General features: G+C 43.7%; 1 protein-coding gene and 1 long non-coding RNA gene across 2 annotated transcripts in view; both read right to left on the reverse strand.

The window, feature by feature from the left end:
• The window catches only part of TMC2 (transmembrane channel like 2), a 42,293-nt gene extending 23,029 nt beyond the window's left edge, over nucleotides 1-19,264 (reverse strand). Inside the window, exons 1-10 of the mRNA XM_088653659.1 lie at nucleotides 19,220-19,264; nucleotides 18,089-18,404; nucleotides 16,375-16,524; nucleotides 14,382-14,472; nucleotides 13,607-13,688; nucleotides 12,310-12,416; nucleotides 10,082-10,180; nucleotides 6,042-6,187; nucleotides 1,627-1,774; nucleotides 138-326 (exon numbers count right to left, since the gene is read on the reverse strand). Coding sequence (XP_088509785.1) covers nucleotides 138-326; nucleotides 1,627-1,774; nucleotides 6,042-6,187; nucleotides 10,082-10,180; nucleotides 12,310-12,416; nucleotides 13,607-13,688; nucleotides 14,382-14,472; nucleotides 16,375-16,524; nucleotides 18,089-18,404; nucleotides 19,220-19,262 — 1,371 coding nt within the window. The 5' untranslated portion in view covers nucleotides 19,263-19,264. The remainder of the gene's footprint in view (nucleotides 1-137; nucleotides 327-1,626; nucleotides 1,775-6,041; nucleotides 6,188-10,081; nucleotides 10,181-12,309; nucleotides 12,417-13,606; nucleotides 13,689-14,381; nucleotides 14,473-16,374; nucleotides 16,525-18,088; nucleotides 18,405-19,219) is intronic.
• Nucleotides 1-25,039, reverse strand: part of LOC148684201 (uncharacterized) — a 380,707-nt gene that overhangs the window by 282,929 nt on the left and 72,739 nt on the right. The window lies entirely within an intron of this gene.

Here is a 25,039-nt window from a genome sequence, read left to right on the forward strand (position 1 = left end):
GAGGCAGTATTTCGCTGAATACCAGAGGTGGGGATCAACAACAGGGAAAGGGCACTACTGTACCTTCATGCCAAATGCAGCAGAACATTGACTTTGACTCAACTGAGGCAGTTTTAAAATGCTTGCACTCTTCTTACCTCATTTCTTTCATACCAGCCAACGTTTTGCATTTTGGAAAAGGCCTGGGACCGCTTAACGACAAAGTAAATGAGATAGCCACTTCCACATAAGCAACATATAATAAGTACGTTGGCCAGAACCCTCAGGAATCTTCTCAGGTGGATGTTCTCATCTTTGTTGCTTTCTTGCTCATCCACAATTGACTCCTTAAGAAATGCAATAAACCACAGGGAGAGATGATTTGCAGCCCGATCATATATATATATGTGCTTGCTTGGACACAAATCCCCACCCGTTAGTGTGTTTTGGATTGTGGAGCCGTTTGCGGAACAAATGCATTTGTGGTTTCTAAACAAAGCATTCCATATGCCCCAAAGTCTGGAATGGTTTGGGTCTTTGTTATTTGAAGGACTGTCTACATCCAAACCAACCAACCCACACTTTGAGATCAATGATGGAGACCCTCCGTGGTTGCCCACCGCAATGACTGGTAAAATTGGTGGGCACAGTGGAGAGAGGGACTGTTTCATGGTGGCCCAATGGCTTTGGAGGCTCCTCAAGACAACCTCTTTATTAAGCATTCATCTTGATTTGCTTACACAAATCCGAGGTGGACGCTGGACAATAACTGGTCCTTAACGAGGATTTGTTCTGCTTTCTTTCTGAGGAGGTTATGTGAAGCTTGCGTTTTGATCCTGATTTGCTTGCACAGTGGTTAGACGCTGTCCCATTAATACATTTTTTTAAATCCCACACTTTTTAGTGCATTTTCCATCACTTTTTTTTTAAAAAAAGCTTCCACACTCTGGCCTTTCAGGAGGGCTTTGACGATTTATTTGTTTTGGGTAACCAGTGCATGCGTGAACGATATTTTCTGCCTGTTATGGTGTTCCTTTTAGCTAACATTGTATTATATATTCTGGCCAGGTTGTGGGGTTTTTTTTTAGTATTGCCGGTTTATTATGTAAGCCACCTTGAGGGAGTTTTACTCTGAAAAGCAGCCCTATAAATATTTTAAAATAAAGTTAAACTTTAGAAAGACTGAAGCTTGTTAAGGAGAAGGTAAGGTTTGGTAGTATTGGGCACTGTCCCTGAGAAAGCAGGAAAACATCTGAATCAACTGCTTTGTTATATGGGTTGTGTTCAGTTCAATAATCATAAACTGATTTTTTTTAAAAACCCACAAAGAAGTTAGGATGTTTCTAATGTGTCTTTTGGGTTTTCAGCCTCCATTGTACAATGCAACAATAGTGTCAAGCTTTCCTTTGTGAAATGGGATAACTAGAAAGTGAAAATGAAGAGACTGATGCCAGTAGCTGGGTTGTGAAAAGAAAAAAAAACACCATTAAGCTTCCGATACAATCACGAAAGTGTGTCTAAACGTGACTCCCTAGCTATATAACATGAGTATTCTTCCCTCATTGAAATTCTGCCAAAGGTGCAATGCAGCAGCACCTCGAGAGACAAGGATCTTGCCGCAGAGAGGAAAGTTAAGGCGGTATTTACCTTGAAACTAGTTGTAATGGATGCAAACTTGTTGTTGGCGGTCTCTGGGTTGCCTATGAGGTAGTCCCAACTAGTGAACATTTTCCAGCTAAAAATGAAGCTCGCATCATCCCCATCGCCTGTGTCTTCATGGGCATTCCGGGCCATTCTGCAGATCAACAAAGTCATATACGGTTGCTTACAATTTGCTATTCAGCCACTAGATGCCTCACTTCTGTGAACAGAGAGGTCTGTGTTTTCCAGGGCAGCACAGCTCTTTGAGACTTCTACGGTATGTGGGCATTTCAGGCAGCAGATATATATAATTGTGAATACACATCAGGGGGAGCTGATTCAGGATTCCTACATGTGTGCATTTGTGATGCCACAAACTGTCATTGCTTTTGCCTCTGAATGTGAAGATTCCATTTTAGGATGCTACCAGTAAAACAACTTTGGTTAAACTGGTTTTTTTTAAATCACAATTTCATGTTCCATATTCTTGAGAGGGTCTCTTCTCCAGTCTTCAGAGAGTGGCTTGAAGTGAGGAGACAGAAAAAGCCCTACTTTCCTTCCACTCTGCAGTTTTAATCTGAAATCTTAGGCGCAATACTGCGCCCAGAGCTCAGAAACTGCTCACGCTAATGAAATTCCCTGTCACAAAGCGCGCCTAGAACAATGGGAGTTTCGAATGCTAGGTTTGTGGGATGAAGGATTGGAATGAGAGTTGTAAGATAAATAATCCATTCCTGGCTTTGTATATGGCCCTTGAAGCTCACTTAAAATCAGGCATCCCCAAACTTCGGCCCTCCAGATGTTTTGGCCTACAATTCCCATGATCCCTAGCTAACAGGACCAGTGGTCAGGGATGATGGGAATTGTAGTCCAAAACATCTGGAGGGCCGAAGTTTGGGGATGTCTGCTTTAAATGTTTGATGTTCCTTTTTTTAGCTTTCTGATAGCCTTCAATGTACTTGCAAGCAAGGAAAAATGTTCCCATAGTGTGCTGTTAGTCCTGAGGGCATCTTCACATGTTATGTAGAAGCATTAAAAAAAGGAAAAGGATGTGTAAGTGACCCGTGCAGGCTTTGTTCAGAATTCCAGTGTGATGGCCAAAGAGGAAATATGTGCCCCTTCACCATAGTGATAAGCATGAATGTGCATCTTCAATTTCCACTTTGTTGGGACTAAGTTCCCTCTTTGCACAAAAAGTAAAAGAGGGTGTGTGTGTAAGTCACTCATGGCTAAACTCCCACAGGACATTTGGCATGTGGTTTCATACTGCACACATCTTTTCAAAAGTTCAAAGAGGGCCAGTCCAAGATGTTTTGATGCCTGAGGCAACAGACAAGAGTGCACCTCCACGTTTGAACCAGATTGGCCGCTGGGTTTTTTTTTTTTTTGGGGTCAACACCAATATTAGGCTAGCACACCTGAAGGCAGCATGCTTGCTTAGGGGGTATAGGGCAGGGTGTGTGACACATCCAGGCCTGTCCTCCAATGCTTTCCTGTTGCTCCCCATCCCCAAGCACCTGCCGTCTGAGGCTGCCATTTCATCCCGCCTAATAGCAGCCGCTGGAGCCCCTAACCAGGACCACAATGGTCAGGGAGCGGGGACTTTAAAGATTTCCTGCTGGGGCTTCCACAAAAACTTTCCCTCCGGAGCTGCTATTTGCACACAGAGGGGACTATCTATGCACCATGTTTTGGAGCATCATAGTGACACTTTCTGTTTCCTCGACAAACCTGCAGTTTTCAAACTTGTGTTTGCAGCTTAACTGTAAAGAATGAGAAGGCAGTTGTGGAGGGTCTTGGGGTGGGATGGGGCAGGAGATGCTTAACCCTTTCCTATAAAAAGGTAAAGGGACCCCTGACCGTTAGGTCCAGTCACGGACGACTCTGGGTTTGCGGCACTCATCTCGCTTTACTGGCCGAGGGAGCTTGTCTGCTGACAGTTTTTCTGGGTCATGTGGCTATCATGACTAAGCCGCTTCTGACAAACTAGAGCAGTGCATGGAAACGCCGTTTACCTTCCCGCCGGAGCGGTACCTATTTATCAACTTGCACTTTGACGTGCTTTCGAACTGCTAGGTTGGCAGGAGCAGGGACCGAGCAACGGGAGCTCACCCCGTTGCGGGGATTCGAGCCACCGACCTTCTGATCGGCAAACCCTAGGCTCTGTGGTTTAGACCACAGCACCACCCTTGTCCCTATCCTTTCCTATAGTCCCTCCTAAAATGCACACACACCCTTGCTGGGCTTAATTCCAGTCCAGTATCTGGCTGAGGGCAAAACTGCAAGAAAAAAAACCTGGACTGCTATGCCAGAAAAGTACCCACATGTCTGAATCATTTACTACATGCGAATGCCGTACTTCAATGCACCACATTGGTGCAAAAGCACTCCCTACTCCCCAAATCTCTCTCAGAGCCTCAAAACCCAATGGAAGAGTTGGAAGGGACCTCAAAGAATGTGCTGATCTCTTATGACTCTAATTCTAAGCTACTGTATAAGTCATGTTAATTCAAAGTGCCTAGCTAAACACAGGGGGATTCTAGAATCCTGACGTTGGCAGTTGCACACAGTTCAGCTGTGAAGCTGTATTTGAAACGAAATGTCGGGGGAAAGGTAGGAAGTCAGAACAGAATACAAAATGAAGCAGAGCATTTTGGCTCTAAAACGGGACTAGCCCTATCCCTAGCCGCTGCGATATAATAATTCTAGTTGTTAGGCAGCAAGGATATTCAGCTTCCTGGTGATACGGTAATTGCAGTCTGGACCCTGGTGATAGGAGGGAGCAAGGCAGCTCAGCATTTGAAAGGCGATCTCTCCCCTGCCTTTTGAGAGAGTGACCTCTGACCAGTGGGGCACCAAAGCCAGTTGGCCAGGTCTTCTTTCAGGTAGGCATCTTAAGTACCCTTTTTGCAGCATTTGTGTGGGACTGTCTTATCAAAATCGTGAGGGGGGTGGGCTCATCAGGGCCTTTCTTCACAACCTTAATGTAGGATTTATCAGCAGGTCCCAACCAACAGGAAAATCTGGAGGGGAGACTTCAGGCTTGTGAGTCTGGGATCTACCTTGTGTTTCCCTCCCTACATCCACTTTTTAAAGCAGACTGTTCTTAGGAGCAGTTTCTTCACGCCGTGTACCTGGTGTGGTTAAAATACAAGAACACCAGCTTTATAAACTGCTAGGGGTTTCAATGCACTTTCCTGCTTGCTAAAATGATGCCGTTAAAAAAATAATTACATCCCGTGACAATGGAACTGCTTTGTTAGCACTCCGAGAAGAAAAGAACGGAATGGATGAGTGCAGTGACTTGCCCTGCTCCAAGAAGCTTCTCGAGGACAGAATTGGGGAGAGAATTACGGATAACAATAAGCCAGGACAGAAAGCACTGCTTAGAAAGAATGATGCCTTTGTGGGAATTGTAATTAGGGGGCTTTAATGTGGGCCTGTCCTTACATGCACTTGAAGATGTTGCTTTTAACTAAGGTGCAGCCACATATTTTCATAACATGGGTTACCCAGTGGTGCAATGAAGTGCGGGCATTTGCACGTAATGAACAATTCATGGGGTGGGTGCCAAGCTGGGTCTTTGGACCAGGTGAAATGAAGCCTAGTTTTGCCCCTGCTCTGAGTAATTTATAAGGGACTGTCTGGGAAACACAGGGTGTGTTGGCCTTAAGAGTTCCTGGGTTTTACGAAGTTTAGGGGAGGGGGGGGTCTGCCATGGAAACAAGCAAACTGCTTTGACCCCAGAGTAGCAGGGGCAGACTTTGTTGCTATGTCACCTTGTGCGAGTCCAACACTTGACCATAGCTGCCAAGTTATCCCTTTTTTTAAGGGATTTTCCCTTATGCTGAGTAGGCTTCCTCGCGAGAAAAGGGAAAACTTGGCAGCTATGCACTTGACACCCTCTCCAGCCCTCGCCCTGCCTTCCCAAAGTCAGGTAAGAGGTGCCAGGCTTGGGGAAGGAGGAAGGAGGGCTCTAGGATCCTGACAGAGCCCTCATGCCTCCTTTCTGAATCTAGGCAAGCACTTAATGGGCTTTAAGAAGGTGTCCTCCTTGACTCCGTCCCCAATGTGGGCGAACTGCTGGCACTGCCCTAAAACCGCCTCTAGGTGTATGATATGGCAGCTGGAAGTTCCACCTGTGTTCCCTAGTGAGTTGTGGGCCAAGGAGTGCAATGAGCATGGGCTCAAAGCCTTTATTTCTAAAAAAAAAAATAATTGCTTTGGTGCATCCCAGGTCCCCTCCCACCTGGGCTGCAAGATTAGGAGGGCGGTGGCAGCAACTAACAGAGAAAACTCAACTGGGAGCGCTGGGGCAAGGGAGGTGGGTGACAGGCTCTTCTGAGCATAGCCTGTTCGTACATACGCTAACACTACCAGTTTGTCAGAAAAAGCCATGCTAAAGAAAGAGCTGGACTTACGATCTTATGACAACTATTATACTGTATCCATATACACCGACAACGCCAACCATGAAATATGCCATTGGCAGCCTGTACTTTAGCCAGCCAATTGTCCTTTGGTTGTTGTAGTAGCCATAGAAAACAGCAGAATACTTAATGTAGCCCTAGAAGGGGAACAAAACAGCCTAAATCAGTTTGAGCATATTATATGTTCATTTTTATGCATATCAGATCTAAACATAATTTCACAATCAGCATTGGGTGCAAGCCTACTGAGGGCGGCAACCTGAATTCAGTTTGCTCCTCATTGCGGAAATGAGATGCCCATTCATGACTTCGCTGGTGTGCTGATTGACGCCTGCCATTGTGGCGGACACTTTTTATTGGGCCCAAGAGATCATATAAGCAGAAGCTTTAGTTGCATTTCCTTTTGGACTGTGCTAAGCAATTTTTCAGCCCATTGCTTATTCAAACTTCCCACTGAGTTCAATCTATCTTACACCCCAGGAATTGTGCTTAGGGTGGCAACAGTCCTAGTCTGATGAGCAACTCCTCAGCATTAGGACATGAAATGTATTGCTTTGCATCTCCCTGTTGCAGGGATCAATTTTTCACTCTTGCGTACGGCCCCAGTGAAGCAGCATCCGGGAAAGGCTGCTAAAATTAATTTTCATTATTCCTTTGCAAGTTATCTGTGTGCTGCTACCTCTGCCGCGTGTGCAAGAAAAGAAGCAAAAATAGAAGTTGAGCAGAGAGGTCACAGATTGCTATTTCATAGATGTTACTATGTCAGATAGAATTCTCGTACAATCTCCAGATCAGCTCCATTGTCCCCGAGACAGACAGACAGACAGATTTCCTTTCCCATGTTATGCCTTCATATCTCTATGAGTGTGACATGTCTGTCTTCTAAAACAATATTGGAAGAGACTCTAATCTCCCCCCTCGACATTCAGTCAAAAGGTGATACACAGAGTAGACTCACTGAAACCACTGGGCTTAAGTTCACTGATTTCAATGGGTCTGCTCTAAGTCTAAGGGCTTATCCACATTTACCTTTCCTTTGTTCTTTCCAGGCATGGTCTGCACTTTAAAATTCTGAGCGTCCTTTTTTTTTTGCCACAGAGCTTTCCCCACAAAAGCCTACTCTCTAAAGCTCAATCAGAGCAAACATCAATTCATGGAAAACCAAAATTCTCATGAACTGGCAGGATGATGGGGAGGAGGAGGAAGAGGATCCCGGTGAGAGGTGTAGCCAAGACTGGGACACACCGGGGCAAGCTGGGGATGGGGAAGGAGAGCTTGGAGTTTGGGGTTGGAAGTACTCATGGGGTGATGGAAGATGATGAGGGGATGGGAGTCAGTGCACAGGAACCAGAGCAGCAGGGCCCATCACCAGACCCAGAGGGACCCATGTCTCTATGAATGTGGTGGGCTCTGAAGAGTAGGGAGCAGCGGGAGGGGTGTTCCAGGAGGCTGAGTTGGCAAAGGCCAACAGGCCATCTCCCTAGCTGGCCAGGTGGAGCTCGCTAGCTCTGGGAGGAGGGGTGTGATTCCTCAGCTGGAGGAGGCTCTCAACAGGCGAGGGTCGCAGGCTTCATCAAGCCCAGTTGCTGCAATACGCATGCAAAGTACACAAGGGAAGCAGAGCTGAGGTTGATGGACCTTGGCTTGGGTGCTTCTGGGCTTCTACGAAACTATGTTTCAGGTTTGACTCTGGACCATGGGTAGGCAAACTAAGGCCCAATCCAGATCCGGCCCAATCACCTTCTAAATCCGGCCCGCGGATGGTCCAGGAATCAGCGTGTTTTTACATGAGTAGAATGCGTCCTTTTATTTAGAATGCATCTCTGGGTTATTTGTGGGGCGTAGGAATTCATTCTCCCGCCCCCCCCCCAAATATAGTCCACCCCCCTCAAGGTCTGAGGGACAGTGGACCAGCCCCCTGCTGAAAAAGTTTGCTGACCCCTGTCTGGACTGTATCCTGACTGCTGGACTTCAGACTTGGCTACTTGGATTGACCCTGGATTCCATTTCCTGACCCCTGGACTTGCTGCCAGGTAGGCCAGGGGTTCAGGACGCATATTGACATTTGCTAAAGAGCAGTTTTTCACAAGGAATGCTCAGGGGCAAACCCTCCCCCCAAAAAGGACCCACGCTTGGACATTTAAGCACAAATCTGTGCCTGGAAAAAGCGGGGCAAAAGTGTGGATAAGCCCAAACTTGATATATTTAATTTTATTCAGTTATTGAATTCATAAGGCCTTTTCTTTTCTTTTTTGCGTAAATTGTCTGGAATACACAGCCATTTCATTCTGATATCTACCAGACAGCGGCTGCATTCTGACCTAACGCTGATCTACAAAGCACTGCTTGTTGAACCATACTGTGCTCTGCACACAGGCTGCGTGCTGGTCTATGCTTGAGTTCTTGCAAGTGTTACTTCTGAACCAGCACTTGTGGTCGGTTTCTCCCAATCAAGCAAGCCATCACTGGGAAGCAAAATACAAACATTGGCTTCAGTTTGTGGTTTGTTTGCAGAGAAACGAACCATGATAACTGCACCTAATACGAAAGTCAGCTGGTCTATGGTTTGTTTCCTCCCCCCCCCCCCAACTACGGGAGGAGCAGAGCATAGTTTGTTGACCTAGCATGATGTCTGAACGTGGCTAGGGTTAGCTTTGCTGCTCTTGCTGTGTCATATCAAATACAAAAGGCTCTTTTCCTTCTTCTCTGCCACAGCAGAGTTGCTGCTGAGACTGTAGCTGTGGGAAGAGGGCAAATAAGGGCCACCATGCAGCCCTGTGGATACAGGGTCAGAATCTATTGTGTGCGTTGTTGGGACAGCTAAAGGCAAAAAGCACAACGGAAAGTCAAACACAAACGAGTTCTGTTTCGGTGTTCATTAGAAAGTTTTTTCCCCAGCTTGGGGTCTTGCTCTGTGCTTACATTTTTATTTCGCTGGCTTTCCCCACTGCAAGAATAAAATGAAGATTATAGCCTCCAGAACACTCTGTCAGAAATGGTGTCTTGAGCTCAAATGAAGCCTATTCTTTTTCCTCCGCTGTCCTCTTTTATGAAACCCATTTGTTGAGAAAGTCTCTCTGATAAGCGCTTTCAAAAGCAGGGTCTGCCAGGATCAGCGCTGCTGACTGTTCATCTACTTCCATGCTTAAATCTCATCTCAGCGTTTCCCAGATATTATGCTTATGGTGCAGTTTGTGCTGAGTTTCACTGCCTTTGCAGACAGATTGGCTCTGTGGACCTTTGAGGCAGCAATATGGTGTATGGATCCCTACTAAGGGGAAGGCTAATGTTTAGTCCATCCGTACACACAGGGAGGATTCTTGGGACTGGTTCACACATACATCTACATTGCTTGATTTGATTTCAGCCCAGACACTGAGATGTAGTTTCAAAGGTCTTCTGGCGGTTCCCTCACTGAGAGGTGAAGTTTCAGGGAACCAGGCAGAGGGGCCTTCTTAGCGGTGATGCCTAAACAGCTTGAGGCCGTGCGACTCGAAAGATTGCCTTCTCCCTTAAGTACGGTACTTGCCCCAACCTTAAGATCAGGCATAGGCAAACTCGGCCCTCCAGCTGTTTTGGGACTACAACTCCCATCATCCCTAGCTAACAGGACCAGTGGTCGGGGATGATGGGAATTGTAGTCTCAAAAGACCTGGAGGGTGAGTTTGCCTATGCCTGCTTAAGATCTTCAATAGACCCTCCAGACCCTCCCTGGTATGTAGAGAAATGCCCTCCTAGAGAGGTTTGGCTGATCCCCCAACACTTTGGACTTCTTGGAGCTCGGCGAAGGCATTTTTGTCCTTGGGCTTTCAGTTATAGTAGGCACATTTATTTTAGTGCTTTCAGATCTCTGCACTAAGTTATTCCCCTTTCTGGTTTTATTTGCTAGTTTTAAATTGTTTTTTGTATCATTTCAATGTTGCATTGTATTTTGTATATTTAATGGTCTGCGAATCACCCAGAAAATCAGTTCTATGGGTGTTATACAAATGAATTAAATAAATAAATGAGACAAATCTGAAGACACCTACCTCAAAATCCCAAAGAACAGAGAAATCCATGGCAGTTTTTTGCTCAGCCCTGGGTACAATTTTTCTTGGTATGCTTCCATATGGTGCTCCCATTAATATCTGGAACAAGTTAATCATAATTTTTTTTTCAAAAGATAACTTCTGAGGCATTGAAAATGTCCTTCATTTCCCAACCCATCAATAACAGCATAGCAACTTGCCTTTCCTGTTGGTAAGGTGTGTTGTTTTTTAAAATGTGAGACAAATGGGCTGATTTACATGAAAAGAAATATCTGTCCCTCTATCCAGAAAATATTCTGCATTCCAGCTGTAATGGATGAGGAAGGTGGGTTTGGGGCTAGCTATAAGAGGAAAGAGGTGGGAGACTGAGAAGGTCTAAAGGTGGAGCTGGCAAGCAATGTAATCTTGGGGTAGCAGCTCCTAGTCATCTTTTAAAAGAAAGTTTCTAGCCCTCCTAGAAAGAAAGTTTTGGGGCAAAATGTAGAGATTCATTCTAAGCCTCAATGTTATCACCAATTACTGGCTGGTGTTAATAGTCTCTTTACTGTTTTAAGCAGGCTTAGTTGTGAAATATTCACAGTGGCAAAATTATATCTGGGCATTGTAATCCATATAAATATGGATTTTTACTTGAATACATTAAGGAAACTAGTAACCATTATTTTATGAACAGATTTCTTCTGTTCTTTTTAGCAACAAAACTTTTTACAACATCGTTTAAAACCAGTTCCACACCAGAATGGCATTGTTGATGTTGTATATGGATGCCATGTCAAATTAATTCAACAAAGGCTAATTTTTAGACTAGGGAACCACAGAATGAGAATGATGTCTCCTATTAGTTAAGAAATCTTGTGATTTTACAATGGTCTCCCTTTTTATATTGTTAACACTGATCATATAGTTAACACTGATCTGTTAATAGCTTGTATCCGTACTGTCCTTCCTGCTTAGAAATAAAATAAAATAAAATAAAATAAAATATTGAAACTAAGAAAATTCAGCATAAAACCCCAGTCACTCATACACTTAAACATTCTCCTTTCACAACTAATGTGTGAAGATCATATTTTACATAGCAGTAATCTGAATTCTGCTCATTTTTGGCTGATGGCAGAATTCTTGGGGGATGTCATGGGTTATATTTCCCCTGAATGCCGTAAAAGGATTATGTTTATCTCTCTATGCAGCACACATTCCTCTACAAAAAGCTGGATCAAGTTGGGGGCATTGTTCATGCCTGGAGAGAGGCTTTGTACTACAGCATCCCAAAGATTGTGAAGTAATCTTTGTTTGTGCTGTGTGTGTGTGTGTGTGTGTTTGCATGCAAGAATTCAGGACGATGGGGCTGATAGATGATAGCAGCAAGAGGCTAGGGTGAATTTGATAGCTCCATTCAGAGAAATGTGCCGTTGCTGCCTGCACATATTAAAATTAGGAAGCAATGTAAGGCGGGGTCCAGGGTCCAGACTATGGTTTGTAAGGGGACCCCTGGAGGGTTAAGTCCAGTCAAAGGTGACTATGGAGTTGCGGCGCTCATTTCGCTTTCTGGACGTGGGAGCCAGCGTTTGTCCATAGACAGCTTTCCAGGTTATATGGACAGCATGACTAAACCACTTCTGGCACAACGGAAAACCATGACGGAAACCAGAGCACATGGAAACGCCATTTACCTTCACTCCACAGTGGTATCTATTTATCTACTTGCACTGGCATGCTTTCAAACTGCTCGGTTGGCAGGAGCTGGGACAGAGCAACGGGAGCTCACCCCTTCATGGGTATTCGAACCACTGACCTTCTGATCGGCAAGCCCAAGAGGCTCACAGCGCCACCCCTATTTGTATCCAGTGTTGTGAGAGCAGAGTTCAGCTTTCCTCTCCTATTCCTGGGCACCCCAAAACCTGCTTTTGAGGGTCCCCATGCACATAAAAAGCTGGCTCTAGGCCACTGGCCAATCTATTTCAATATTGTCTACGCAGTGTGGCAGCAGCTGTCCCAGCTTTCAGACTGGGGTCTCTCAATGTAGAATGAACCTAGAACCTTCTGAATGCAAAGCAGATGCTTTCTGCCCCCTGCCTTTCCCTAGAGGTCTGCCCCGGTGTTCTACATGCAATGTGTTAAATAGCCTGTGTAGACGGTATGACTTATTGCAACATGAGCTGATGCAACTCAATGTCTTCTGGGTCCAAACCATTTTTTTTATTAAGGATTATTATTTCCATACTTACCTCTGGAATTATAACTAATCCAAATATCAAGCCAAACAGGACCAAATTCACTCCATACATCCAACGTAGAAATATGAAATAGGAGGCCACTGAAGAACCAAAATGACCTTAAATAATGAGAAGGCGTCATTAGAAAGGTGCTGAGTTCAAACAGAATTTTCTGTGGTACAGGGCTGGCCCAGGATGCTTTGCCACTGGAGGCAAAACTTCGCCTCTGCTACCCACCATAACGGTGTCCCTCTGCCACGTCCTGCTCCTTGTTGCCTTTTCTTCAGCCTGCCAGCAGCTTACCAGTTAATCTCACAAACCATTCCTGGCTCTGACACACTGAGCAGGTGGCCATCCTCTTATCGCTGGTGAACTATTGACACTCCCATGTCAACCTTCATTCTGTCAAATGCTTTTGGTGCCAGGTAACTTTCTTCACTGTAAGTCAAGCCCTATAACAACGCAGGCACCTGCCACTTAAGGTTCTCCTTGCCTGATGCTTCTCTACCTAGAGCTGTGCCTATAAGAGAGAAAGAAACTGTGCCCACATGGTTCTACCTGCTTCAGAGGGAAAGGTTGTGCCCCCACACACACACTGCTTCTGCTGCCTGTATCAATGAGAGAAACTGATCCCTGCCGACGTCTCAAGGGAAACTGACTGGCATTATGAGTGCATACAGAGGCAGGCCAGATCAGGAGTGCCAACTTGGCCCTGTCACTGTGCGTGCCAGGGGCACCATAATTTGTGGGCGCCCAACCCCTTCATAAGGAATTTTGTGGGTGCTCAGGCACCCAGGGCCCCAGGGAATTGGCACCTATGGTTCCGATGAAGAAGAGACCATGGTGACAATAATGCAAGAAATGAATCATAGAATTGTAGAGTTGGAAGGGACCCTGAGGGTCATCTAGTCCAACCCCCTGCAATGCAGGAATTTGCAACTGGCCCATACAGGGATCAAATCTGCAACTTTGGTGTTATCAGCACCACACTATAACCAACCGAGCTATTGTGGCCTTCATGCTCACAGCCATTTCCATGAAAAAGGTGCCTCTTGCCCTTCAGAACAGGCAGAGTTTTCAACGTTTTTCTTGACCTCTCATCCTCTCAAAACACAACTTTGGCGTCTCCTTAGGCAGGCCTGCGCCATACTCATGGTTTTTGAGCACATGGGACAACTACCCTTGCTGGCTTCAGTGAATAAATGGAAACCATTGATGAGGAATAAGGAGCCAACAGGTGAAAAACTGGAGAAATATCAGGGAGTCAACCCGAGGGTTGTAGTTATTCCCATAGAACAATGAAACTTACTTTCCACTTCTTTTATCTTCATTTCCCATGGTATACACTGTGTCTTAAAATTGTCAAAATCTCTCTTGAACTTGACCCATTTCTGGAAAGAAACACAGTAGGAGATAATGTTGCTACGGGGCTGCAGACAGAATTGTGAAATTGTTAAAATTATTTATTGCTGTCCTGAAAAACTAAAGATGAGCCCCTCATCTAAAACTGCTGGATTTCAACTAGACTGTGACATTGAGCTCTTTTGATCGATGACAGGGAGAACAAGTGGACTTCACTTTGGCTCTTCTTTCCAGCAGTATACTTTACCATAGACAGAGTGAGGAAGCTGATTTTTGAGTGTCATGAAAGGGCAGCAAATTGATTGATTATTATTACTATTACTCCCAGGGAGAGGTATATGTGGGTTGTTGTTTTTTTTGTCAAAAGTGCCAGAATAACTTAACTGGCCTTGGATACTCTGTGCCTTGACCTGAAAGAGGCCATTTGCATCTTTGCCTTTGTCAAATAAATATGTTGGGCAGCCCTGTTTAATGTGAGGAGACACCTAAGTACTGTAAGGAATCCTCATTCATACTGCCTTCCCTATTTAGCCGCGGTTTGGTTCTTCCATTTATTTCAACGTCGACTGTGCTTGAAATATGTATTTCAAGTATGGCTTTAAAAAACTCAACATTTTGAATTCCTGCACTTGCATTTTCGCTGCAAAAAGCGCAGCAGCAAAAATGCACCATACAAATTATGGAACAATCTTACATTCATCAGAGTTCTTCATATCGCTTACCTTTGCCATCATCATTTTGTAGGCATACAACTTTTTCCCTTTGCCTTTTCCCAAGGCACCTTCAAACTTTTCCACAAAAGCTTGAGCCTCCCTAATTTAAAGTTTGAAAAAGTGGTTATATTAACAACAACAGCAATAATAATAATAATTCATATTGGGAAGTTGGTAGAAGCTTTAACACTTACCGTTGTGTTGATCACAAATGCAATATAACCAATGAAGTCACAGTGCTGGAGTTCTAAAGCAGTGCCAAGGCCTGAGTTTCATCATGAAGGAATCTGAAGTCATGTCTGCTATCATGTTATACAAAAGGGTTCTTATCCAACATTTCTCCTCCGTGGTGATATTTACACTATAACTGTAAACTGGTTTAATTGCCATGGTTTCTCCTCTCTCAACACAGTGACTTGGTCATTGTTGCATCATTGACAACTTTCTTAGTAAGATGGCAAGCCACATTATGTTGAGGTAGTCCTCTCTGTGTCTCCCTCCCTAGTTACTTCAACTGACAAACTCCAAATGTCAGGTGACCAGTTTACTCAGATTTGGAACTTTCAGTGAGTACTAAAGGTTGTATCTTAATCACAAAAGCTACATTTTCCCACCCCATGAGGGGTTACCGATCTACACGGTTCTCTGTGGTGCCTTGAATTGGTGGGGGCATTGAAGTTACTGGACACGACTCACTTGAGTTCCCTAATTTCAGTTGGTTTATTCTGAGTAGGGCTTAATTAACTACAACCCTCATTCCTTCCATTGTGTTTCCTTGATACTTTAGCATCTAGTAACTCACCCTGCTTTCTCTTCTAGCTCTACATGTGGGTCTTTGTATGAAATAATGTGGACATAATTTTGCACTATATTATTATTACTGTATTATGATGATGATGATGATGATGATGATTATTGATATACTTCCCATTTTCTAGTTGAAATTCATGGTGAATGGTGAATATAAAATAATCCACAGTTCAACTAAATCATAAATCAAATTATTAGCAGAAAAATCAAGACTAAAATAGCAGAGACAAAATGATTATTGAACATAAATATGCCAAAACAAAATAAAAAAATCCTTCCAGTAGCACCTTAGAGACCAGCTAAGTTTGTCATAAGTATGACAAACTTAGCTGGTCTCTAAGGTGCTACTGGAAGGATTTTTTTATTTTGTTTTGACTGCGTCAGACCAACACGGCTACCTACCTGTAACTATAAATATGCCAAAAAGAGAAAATATTCAGCCAAGGGCCTTCTTAAACAGCCAAAATGAACCATTAGGTTTTAAAACAGTTAATGTACACATGAAGCCTTATACTGAACCAGGCAATTGGCTCAGTTGTCTGGTCTGAGTGGCAGCAGCTGCCCCAGGCAGAATGCTCTCCTTTCACTGCTGAGATACCAAGGACTGAGCTTGACTGAGCAAGCAAGCAAGCAAGCAAGCAAGCATGGTGTACCATTGAGCTTTAGCTACTCCCTGATGCTGGCCAGTAAACATTATTAGCTGAGGGCACATTGCGTCATTCACTGGAAGAGCCTGGCAGCTGTACTCCACAAATCAGTAATTGATGCAATATGTTTCTCCTAACGTCTTCCAAATATCTAACACCTGAAAGCTCTTGGGAAAGGATCACTTTGGTTCGTATATATAGCAAAAAGCATAAATAATCAAAGAAGAGCAGAGAGCTTACTTCAACAAGGTTTCTGAAAGCCAGGCATTTAGGTGTGTGTGTTTTAATTGAAGCAATAAAATGAGCCAAAGCTGGGTATCAGTTGAAGAGATTTCCTCTCATCATCCGGCCTTCAGTTACAAAGACCGATAACAGATTCCTGCTTTCAGTGTTCTTGTTAAGGCAACCGATGTGGCAAACATGGGTTGCTTTCTCAAAATGATTTAGTGGTTGCAGGGCAGTGTATGCAGTTTTGAAAGCGAACCCTAAACACATACATATCCTTTGTGAAAATCGACATCACTGCGGGAAGTGTTGCAGGCTACCTCAGCACAGCTAATTTCTTTGCCATCCGCCAGGGTTTGTTTCTCATGATTGAAATGAGTTTCTTCTTCTCCTCCACTTGCTCCTTTAGCTTGGCCAGTTCCTCTTCGCATAGAGACTCATCGTCTGAGGAGGTGGGAGATGAGGAAGAACTAGGAATAAAAAGACAGGATCAGGACCAGGGACAGTTCATTCCTTTATCCGTGTGGTGAGTGCTTTGAAACCTTGCATGTATCAGCTCATCAAATGTGTTCAGCTCACCATGCGCAGTCATTGCTATGCACAGGATCCAGTGTTTTGTATTCCATTGCAAAAACAGGAGTAACACGTGCAAAAATACCCTGCATTTGATGACAGGTGTTGACCATGGATAGATGCATAGCTTGGCATCTGTCACATACTTTATGGCTATTGTGTGTTGAGTAAACGTGACTTGGCTATAAACATGTGATGTGATGGTAGATGTAAGATACTGGGTGACTTGGTCAATATTATCCGTTACTGATAAAGGATGGAGATGAGTGGACACTGATGCCTGAATAAGCAACACGCTACAGTGGTACCTTGGTTCCCAAACGCCGAAAACCCGGAAGTAAGTGTTCCGGTTTTTGAATGTTTTTTTGGAAGCTGAATGTCTTATGCAGCTGTTGGCTATTGTTTCTGGGGTGCCTGCACCAATCAGAAGCTGCACCTTGGTTTTCGAACATTTCAGAAGTCAAATGGACTCCCGGAACGGATTTAGTTTGGTGCTTTTGTTTTTGCTATCTATTTTTTGTTTTTGTTTTTGAGGCTTTTTCGGTTCATTTGTTTTTGTGACTGTGTGGAACCCAGTTCAGCTACCGATTGATGTATTGTGTGACTGCGGAAATGGATAAAAGCCCCTCATCCAAACAATGACTATCATCAGTGCAGATAAGTTTTGTTTTTTTAAAAAATTATCATCTACAATATTGTCTTATTTATTTTATAGTACAGTACATTGATAACAATAACAATAACAATAACAATAACAATAAGAGCTGTTTGGCAGTGGATTGGTCTCCCATGGGGAGGTGGTGAACTCTCTTTCATTGGAGATTTTTAAGCAGAGACTGGATGATCATCTGTCATGGATGCTTTAGCTGAGATTCCTGCATTGTAGGGGGCTGGACTAGTTGACTTTTGGGGTCCCTTCCAACTCTACAATTCTATGATTCTATGACTTTCTTAGAGTGGCTAGAGAAACCCAGCCAGATGGGTGGGGTACAAATAAATTGTTGTTGTTGTTGTTGTTACAAGTTACATTGATTATTGCTTTCAGTTTATGAATCAATGGTCTCGCTAGATAGTAAAATTCATGTTAAATTGCTGTTTTAGGGGTTGTTTTTAAAAGTCTGGAACGGATTAATCTGTTTTGCATTACTTTCTATGGGAAAGCGCACCTTGGTGTTGGAACGCTTTGGTTTTGGAACGGACTTCCAGAACCAAGGTACCACTGTATTTGCATTACTCTTGAAAGGCACACATCATTAAATCTCAATTTATCTTAGTGAAGTACACAGAAGTGGTGCTGGGAAAGCAATGGACTCCACAAATGTTTATTTTGCTAAGAAGAGGAGTGATTTAAATGTTTGTGTGCCATTCAGAACTGATAAAGAAGCATAGACTTTTTGTAAATAGTTATCTGTATCCAATGCCCAAATATCAAAATGCTTAAGCATATTTAGTAGTCTTTACCTCTCATCTGCATTTTTCTTCTTCTTCTTCTTCCCTTTTGTTTTCTTGTTTGCAGCATCTTTTTGCTCTTTGCTGCAAGCAGTTTTCCCTCCCTTTTTCTTCCCTTTTGCTGTTTCCTCCATTTCACTTTCTTCATCTCCATCAACATCATTCCCCGCTTTCTGATTTTTCTTTTTATTTGTTTTCTTCCTCCTGGAACTCTCTCCATCATCCTCTTCACTTTCATCATCAGCATCCCTCTCATTTTCTTTTTTTGTTGCCTTAGCAGTTTCCTTTGTATTCCGCCTTCTGACTATCGTTTCATCCTCTTCCTCATCTGTATCCAAGGGAGAAATGCTTGGTTTCAATAAAACTCCCATCAGTTAATAAGGAATAGCCTACTAGTACAGACAAGTAATCAGATACATGAAAATAAGCTGATAAAATGCAGGCTAGACAATGCTACCATTCAGTGGATTTGTAACTGGCTCACTGATCAAACCCAAAGGGTGCTCATCAATGGCTCCTCCTCATCCTGGAGAGTAGTGGCTAGCAGGGTGCCACAGGGTTCTGTCTTGGGCCCAGTCTTATTCAACATCTTTATCAATGACTTGGATGATGGGCTTGAGGGCATCCTGAGCAAGTTTGCAGAGGACACCAAATTGGGAGGGGTGGCTAATACCCCAGAGGACAGGATCACACTTCAAAATGACCTTAACAGATTAGACAACTGGGCCAAAGCAAACAAGATGAATTTTAACAAGGAGAAATGTAAAGTACTACACTTGGGCAAAAAAAATGAAAGGCACAAATACAGGATGGGAGTTCCCAACTGCAATTGTGTGACGCCAAAATATTTTCATGGAAGGCAAAAGATTTATACGATCTGAAGAGAAACGAGAGCATTTTCGGACGCACCCCATCGCCACCCCCAGTTCCTTTTGGTCTCTCTTTTGGCCCAAACCATCAGCCTGAAAAAGATTAGCCACCCATTTTAAGGTAAGCACACACACACACACACACACACACACACACACACACACACACTGACGGCTGACGATCACTGAACAATTGCTTATGTCACTGCCTGTATGCATCAGTTTATACACACTGCATGTAATTCTTGGCAGCTGCTATTAATCTATCATTTACCTTCACTTTCTGAGTCGCTCTCCAGCTGGCCATCTATCTCCATCCCAACTGCAAAACAGCAAATGGAATGATCACATTTATTGTTGGTACTTCAGCATAACAGTAGATAACTCATAAAGGGGGTGGGGAAAACATCTCCTAACTTTGGGCTAGAGAAAAGTAAGTTTAAAACCATGTACAATTCTATTTCCCCCCTGCTTTGCTATTCTTAACAATGTGCAAATTACTGATTTGCTTTTTCTTGCAAAGGAATCTCAAATACATATTCATTGAGCATTGGGTATGAATTTAAAGCCAAGTTATTTCCCACAAGGTCCAAGAAATGGTGACCAAATACAGGTGACCCCATACAAACCATCTTCCATAATGACCTCCAGTTCACACTTCTCCTTCTTCTTCTTCTTCGGCATCTTTTTCTCTCTTGCTTGAGGATATTATGGCCACCAGTTATATATATGCAGTTGCGTGCTAGGCTGCCTTCTTCGGCTACCCGCTGCTGTTCACAAAGCACTGCCGTCAAGTCAACCTGCAACTACTAGTTCTCACAGACATTGTTCTTCTGTTACACAGCCGCTTCAGCTTACAGACTGCCGGCTGAGAGGAGATTCGCGGTACCAATCCTATCCAGCCACTTTCAGCTCTGATCTTTTTTCGACACGGAAAGCACCTGTTGGCATTACATTGCACAACATTACTTAAACATGAAGGAAAGCCCTTTGGAGAATGCTCCGCGATGTCTTTGGGGAGAGCAATGCAAATTCTAGTGTACACAGCACTGTGATGGCTTGAGGATCTCATTCGTGGCAGAAATGTTTGACAAACCCTTTGCCAAACTTGAGGCATTCCTAGATCCCACGACGCACAGGCCCCAGATCTTTTTATCTAAGGGTCTCCTATATTTCTGGGTGAATTAGGAAGAAATGGAGCATATGGAGGGTATTAAGTGAGCGTAATGGAATTGTTCTGGAGCAGAATCTGTTGGAAAATTGGGAGCAAATGAACAGATTTGGGGTGAGCTGGGTGGCATTCAAATTAAAAGAAGAACTTAGTGGGCCACAGGAGTACTTCAACACAGAACCCTTGGCCCACACACTGAATTAAAGTTACGCATCATAAATTAAAGTTTTTGTAATATAGTTAATCTTGAATATACACAATATGTTTAATTGAATATATATAATTAATTGCAAAATACGAAAGCAGGTGAAGACTCAAGTGATGTCATACGTATATGTAGCCATCATAGGGGTCAACTCCTAGTTGCTGCCCCCCCCCCAGTGTTGATGGGCATTGCCATTCAAATGGTGTGCATGTACCACATCTTGGGATCAGTTATGTGGGGTGTGGCTTACCTGGTCTCCCCCCCCCCATATTTTATTGAAGTTGGCATCCCTGGTAGTCATAACATGTTTCAGTGCCATCTGTTGCCAATGAAAGCTATTGCTTCTGATACCGTACTCAAGGTATCCAAAGATGATCATACTTACATTTTTTTCTAATAGTTTACGTTGTTGCTGGGGACTGCTAAAAAAAATATAGGCCTCCCAAGGGCTGTGGGTTACACTACCCTGTTTTACACCATCCTTCTGGAGCTTCCTGGAAGCAACTGGCTGGCCTCTATTGGAAACATATTGCTGTGTGGTAGATGGATTTTTGAACTGATGGAGCAGGCAGGAATCTTCTTATATCCTTTAAATGGTGCATCCTTTGTACGGTAGTCCTTCCTTAGAGGCACAAATAGATGCAAATGTAAATATTCTGTAGAATCTGTCCAGGCAAGATATAAGAAATGATGGTGCGTGAGAGCAGGAGAAAGAAGGGAGCACGATTTATCAGGGGCCACTGAACTGAAAAGTAACCACAGGCAAGATAGAGCATTTGCATCAGAAGAAGGGACCTACATGCCAGGGATTGCTTAATCAGAATTCAATGAACAATTCAAAAGAAGTTAATTTTTTTCCTATTTTTTCTCCTTCTCCCCATGTCAAGTGCAGACCTTGGGGGCTATGTAGACCCATATGACAGAGAAGAGGCCATGTCTGCAGTAGTGAGGGATAGTGGTTGTTTGTCAAATGAGACCTAGAAGACTGATCTCCTAAACCAGGGGTGGCCAACTTCCAAGAGACTGTGATCTACTCATAGAGTTAAAAACTGGCAGTGATCTACCCCCTTTTTGGGGGTCCAGGTCAAAGTTGTTGAGCTTGAGCTTTTTTTTAAGGAAGAAAAGCCCTGTTTTGGGGGGTTCACATAAAAGTTGTTGAGCTTCTTCAGGAATGTTTTAATGGTGTTTCCTGCTTGGCAGGGGGTTGGACTGGACCTTCTTTTAGGAAGGAAAACCCAAAGCCCTGTTTTTGGTGGTTCAGGTCATTTTAGGGGTGCAGGGCAAAGCTGTTGAGTTTTTTTTAGGGGAGCCAAAGTTTTTTAGCCTCTTTGGGGGGGAGCCACTGATCTACCGGTGATCTACCACAGACATCCAGTGATCTACTAGTAGATCACAATCTACCTGTTGGACATGCCTGTCCTAAACCACAGGTGCCCATGAGGTCTCTTACCTTCGTTTTTATTGCCTCGCACATCGTCCAAAGCCGAACGAGGCTTGGTGAAACGGTTCCCCATTTATTCCCCTGCTCAAAAGGAGACCCTGCCCAAAACCTTCCACAGATAGTTGGTACAGATTTATGTCTTCAATGTGGCCCATAATTTACTCACCCGTTTGTTAAGTGGCGAGCATTTACATCTTCTGTTTTTTCCACTCAGCATATGGGATTAGTTTTCCTAGGAGGATAAAATGTCTTGCTGCCTTTCTTTCTTCCTCAGAGTTATGGGCTGATAACTTAACAGATTGCTTTTTTTGCCTCCAGAGCTTGCTCTGTGCAAGATATAAATTAGTAATGTGCAACTGTGAACCTAAACAATTACTTATGTAAATGTCAGACTAGTGCGCAGAGCATGAACAATTTGCTGGGCTGTAGGATTCACTGCTGCATTGGGGGTGACTGGACTGGATTACACAGTGGGTGGATTGGAGGGTGGCAAGAACCCACCTCTCTTTTTTTTTTAGTGGACACCAGCACTTTCTAAGTTACCTTATAATTTTTAATAAACTTCAGACATAAGGGTTTTCTGACGAATTTATACCCCCTCCCCTTTATGTTGTGTTAGCAGAGAAACTGCAACTGGATCCTGAAAGCACACACAACAGACTCCTTAATATTTAACCAGATAGTGTTGCCTTTCTTTCTTCATTTTTGGTTAACATAAGGCTTTAGCTAATTAATCCTTGGGTTACGTTTATTCAACATTCAGCCTGTCTATAAATAATCCCTAGCTGAGCAGGTTCCCCAGTGCTAATACTTGATTCCTGCATATTCATAGAAATATGCAGCTCATTTTTTCCCCTTTCGCTCATTAGACTTCCAGTGGTTGATGGTAGTTATATGTTCCAAGTACACAATTTGAAGTGCAGGTGTTCACCTTGAAAGCCCTACGAGGCTTAAGAGGTTAGAGTGGGAGGTTGACCTCTAGGTCCCTGAGGTAAATTGACAGAGAGAGCCTTCTCCGTGGTGGCACCTCATTTATGAATTTCCCCCTAGAGGCACCTTTGTAGGTGGCATCACCATTGCTACCACACACACACACACACACACACACACACACACACACCTTGCTTTGATTGATCATTCTGGAAGCTTTGCCTGACTGTACATAAATCTTTAAATTGATTGATCAATTAAATACTTTGCTAGGAAGAAAATGAAGTGCAGTTTGGAACCAGTCAAATTTTCCAGTGCAGCACCATCTGTACATGTTTATAGGGTTGCGAGGTCTGCTTCCAAAAAATAGCGGACAAGCGGGGTGTGTGTATGTTAAATTAAATTAAATTATATATTTTCTTACAAACATTTTAACACGTATTAAAATCACTTCAAAACTTTACTTAAAATTCAAAACATCAAATATATTATAATCATATGTAAAATATTAAATTACATTTTACAGTACTGTACTTTGCTGTCGTGTGTATTTTTTATTTGACAGCGCAGCTTTGATAAATTCTTTGTGTTTAAGGAATAATTCTTTAATTTCAGTACAAAGTTGAGAAATATTAAAAAATATACAAAGTTCACTTAATCTTAGGGTCATGGGTTCGAACCCCCTTGGCTTCGATTCCTGCATTGCAGGGGGGTTGGACTAGATGATCCTCGTGGTCCCTTCCAACAACTCTACAATTCTATGCTTCTATGCTTCTTAGGGATCCTTGGGGCAAAGCCACCTAAGTTCCCAACAGGGGTTCCTTCTTACCGTTCCTGTATTAGGGAGGCGATCCTTGGAGCAAGGATCTCGCTCCCTTAGGTCGTCGGGCAAGTCTCCTCCAAGCCTGCCTCTACCGGTAGCTGGTTTGCTGCTGCTCCTGCGTGTCAGGAACAGGAAGGGGCGTATTTTTCTTTTGCGCCTCTCCCTTTTGTTCTCCCCGTGAGTCAGGAACAGGTGGGGCAGAACTCCGGCAAGAGGCGCCTCCCCCCCCCCCCTTTTAAAATGTCTTGTGAAACAATTGAGTATGATTAATAATGTTTTTGGAGAACTGTAGTTTAAAGCTATTGAGTGTTGTAAAGTGTCCCCTAACAACACTCAATAGCTTCAAACTACAGTTCCCAGAATTTTGGGACCCTTCGAAAACTTTCCATATGATCTAAATCACCCACACTGGGCAAAAAAATCCCTGCATTGCAGGGGATTGGACTAGATCAGGGGTCGGCAACATGCGGCCCATGGGCTAGATGCGGCCCACGAAAGCCATTTTACTGGCCCACGAGCCACTCCTGAACCCAGCCGCCCGCTCGGCGAGCCCCCTGTGCGCTGTGCTAAACCAGAAATTGCGTCTGTGAATGAGCACATAATCACATCTGCGCATGTCCAGAGGCCAAAAATCGCTTCTGCACAGGCGTGATTTTTGGTATCTGAGCATGCGCAGAAGCAATTTCTGGTGCTGTAGACACGTGCAGACGCGATTTCCGGCGTCGTGCTGTACAAGTCTGGCCCACGGACGATCTCCATGGGAGTGATGCGGCCCATGGCTGGTAAACCTTGCTGACCCCTGGACTAGATGGCCCTTGTGGTCCCTTCCAGCTCCACACTTCTATGCTTTTGTGATTCAGGCACTGAATAGAATTACTTCACTAAGAAAGCAATTAAGAGCTCCCTCTTGTGATGGCAAATTTGCATAGCAAAGACCTGCTTGCAAAGAGCCCTGTGTTCTGCAATGATAATCCTGGATTTGTCCCTCCTTCTTGCAGAGCAAGGTGTTAACTCCTATCAGGGTGTGTTAGAATGTTGGTGGGGTTCTTTAGGTGATTGACAGAGGGGCAGCCGAGGGGAGAAAGTGTTTTGAGCAGCTGGGAGAATCAGTTTAGCCCTATTCATGCTCCCCCACCCCCAGTTCAACTGTCCACACCGGACCCATATAACCTTAAAGGTGTGACCAACTCTTTGACTCCACTGCCCTTTTCACAGTATGGACCCATTTTATGAATTAACATGTGTGAGGTGGGAATCCATAATGGAAGTGAAGTTAGAATCTGGGGCGAGGGGAGGAGACAGAAGAAAATAGACGTGGACTTTTCAGTTGTTTATAGTCTCAGAATTTACAGTTAACAGGTTTTAAAATTCTGGATTATGTGTTTGAAGGGAAGAAGTTAGGCAAGCTGTCTTATTTTTCTCCCAATATAAATAGAAACGTCAAGAGCTGGGAATCTTGATCATAGACTGAGACAGATATCACTTCCTGGGCATATATTCCGCATGTGCCTTCAAGCATTCATT

The sequence above is a fragment of the Zootoca vivipara genome, chromosome 11 (assembly GCF_965207765.1).
Source record: "Zootoca vivipara chromosome 11, rZooViv2.hap1.1, whole genome shotgun sequence".
NCBI lineage: Eukaryota > Metazoa > Chordata > Lepidosauria > Squamata > Lacertidae > Zootoca > Zootoca vivipara.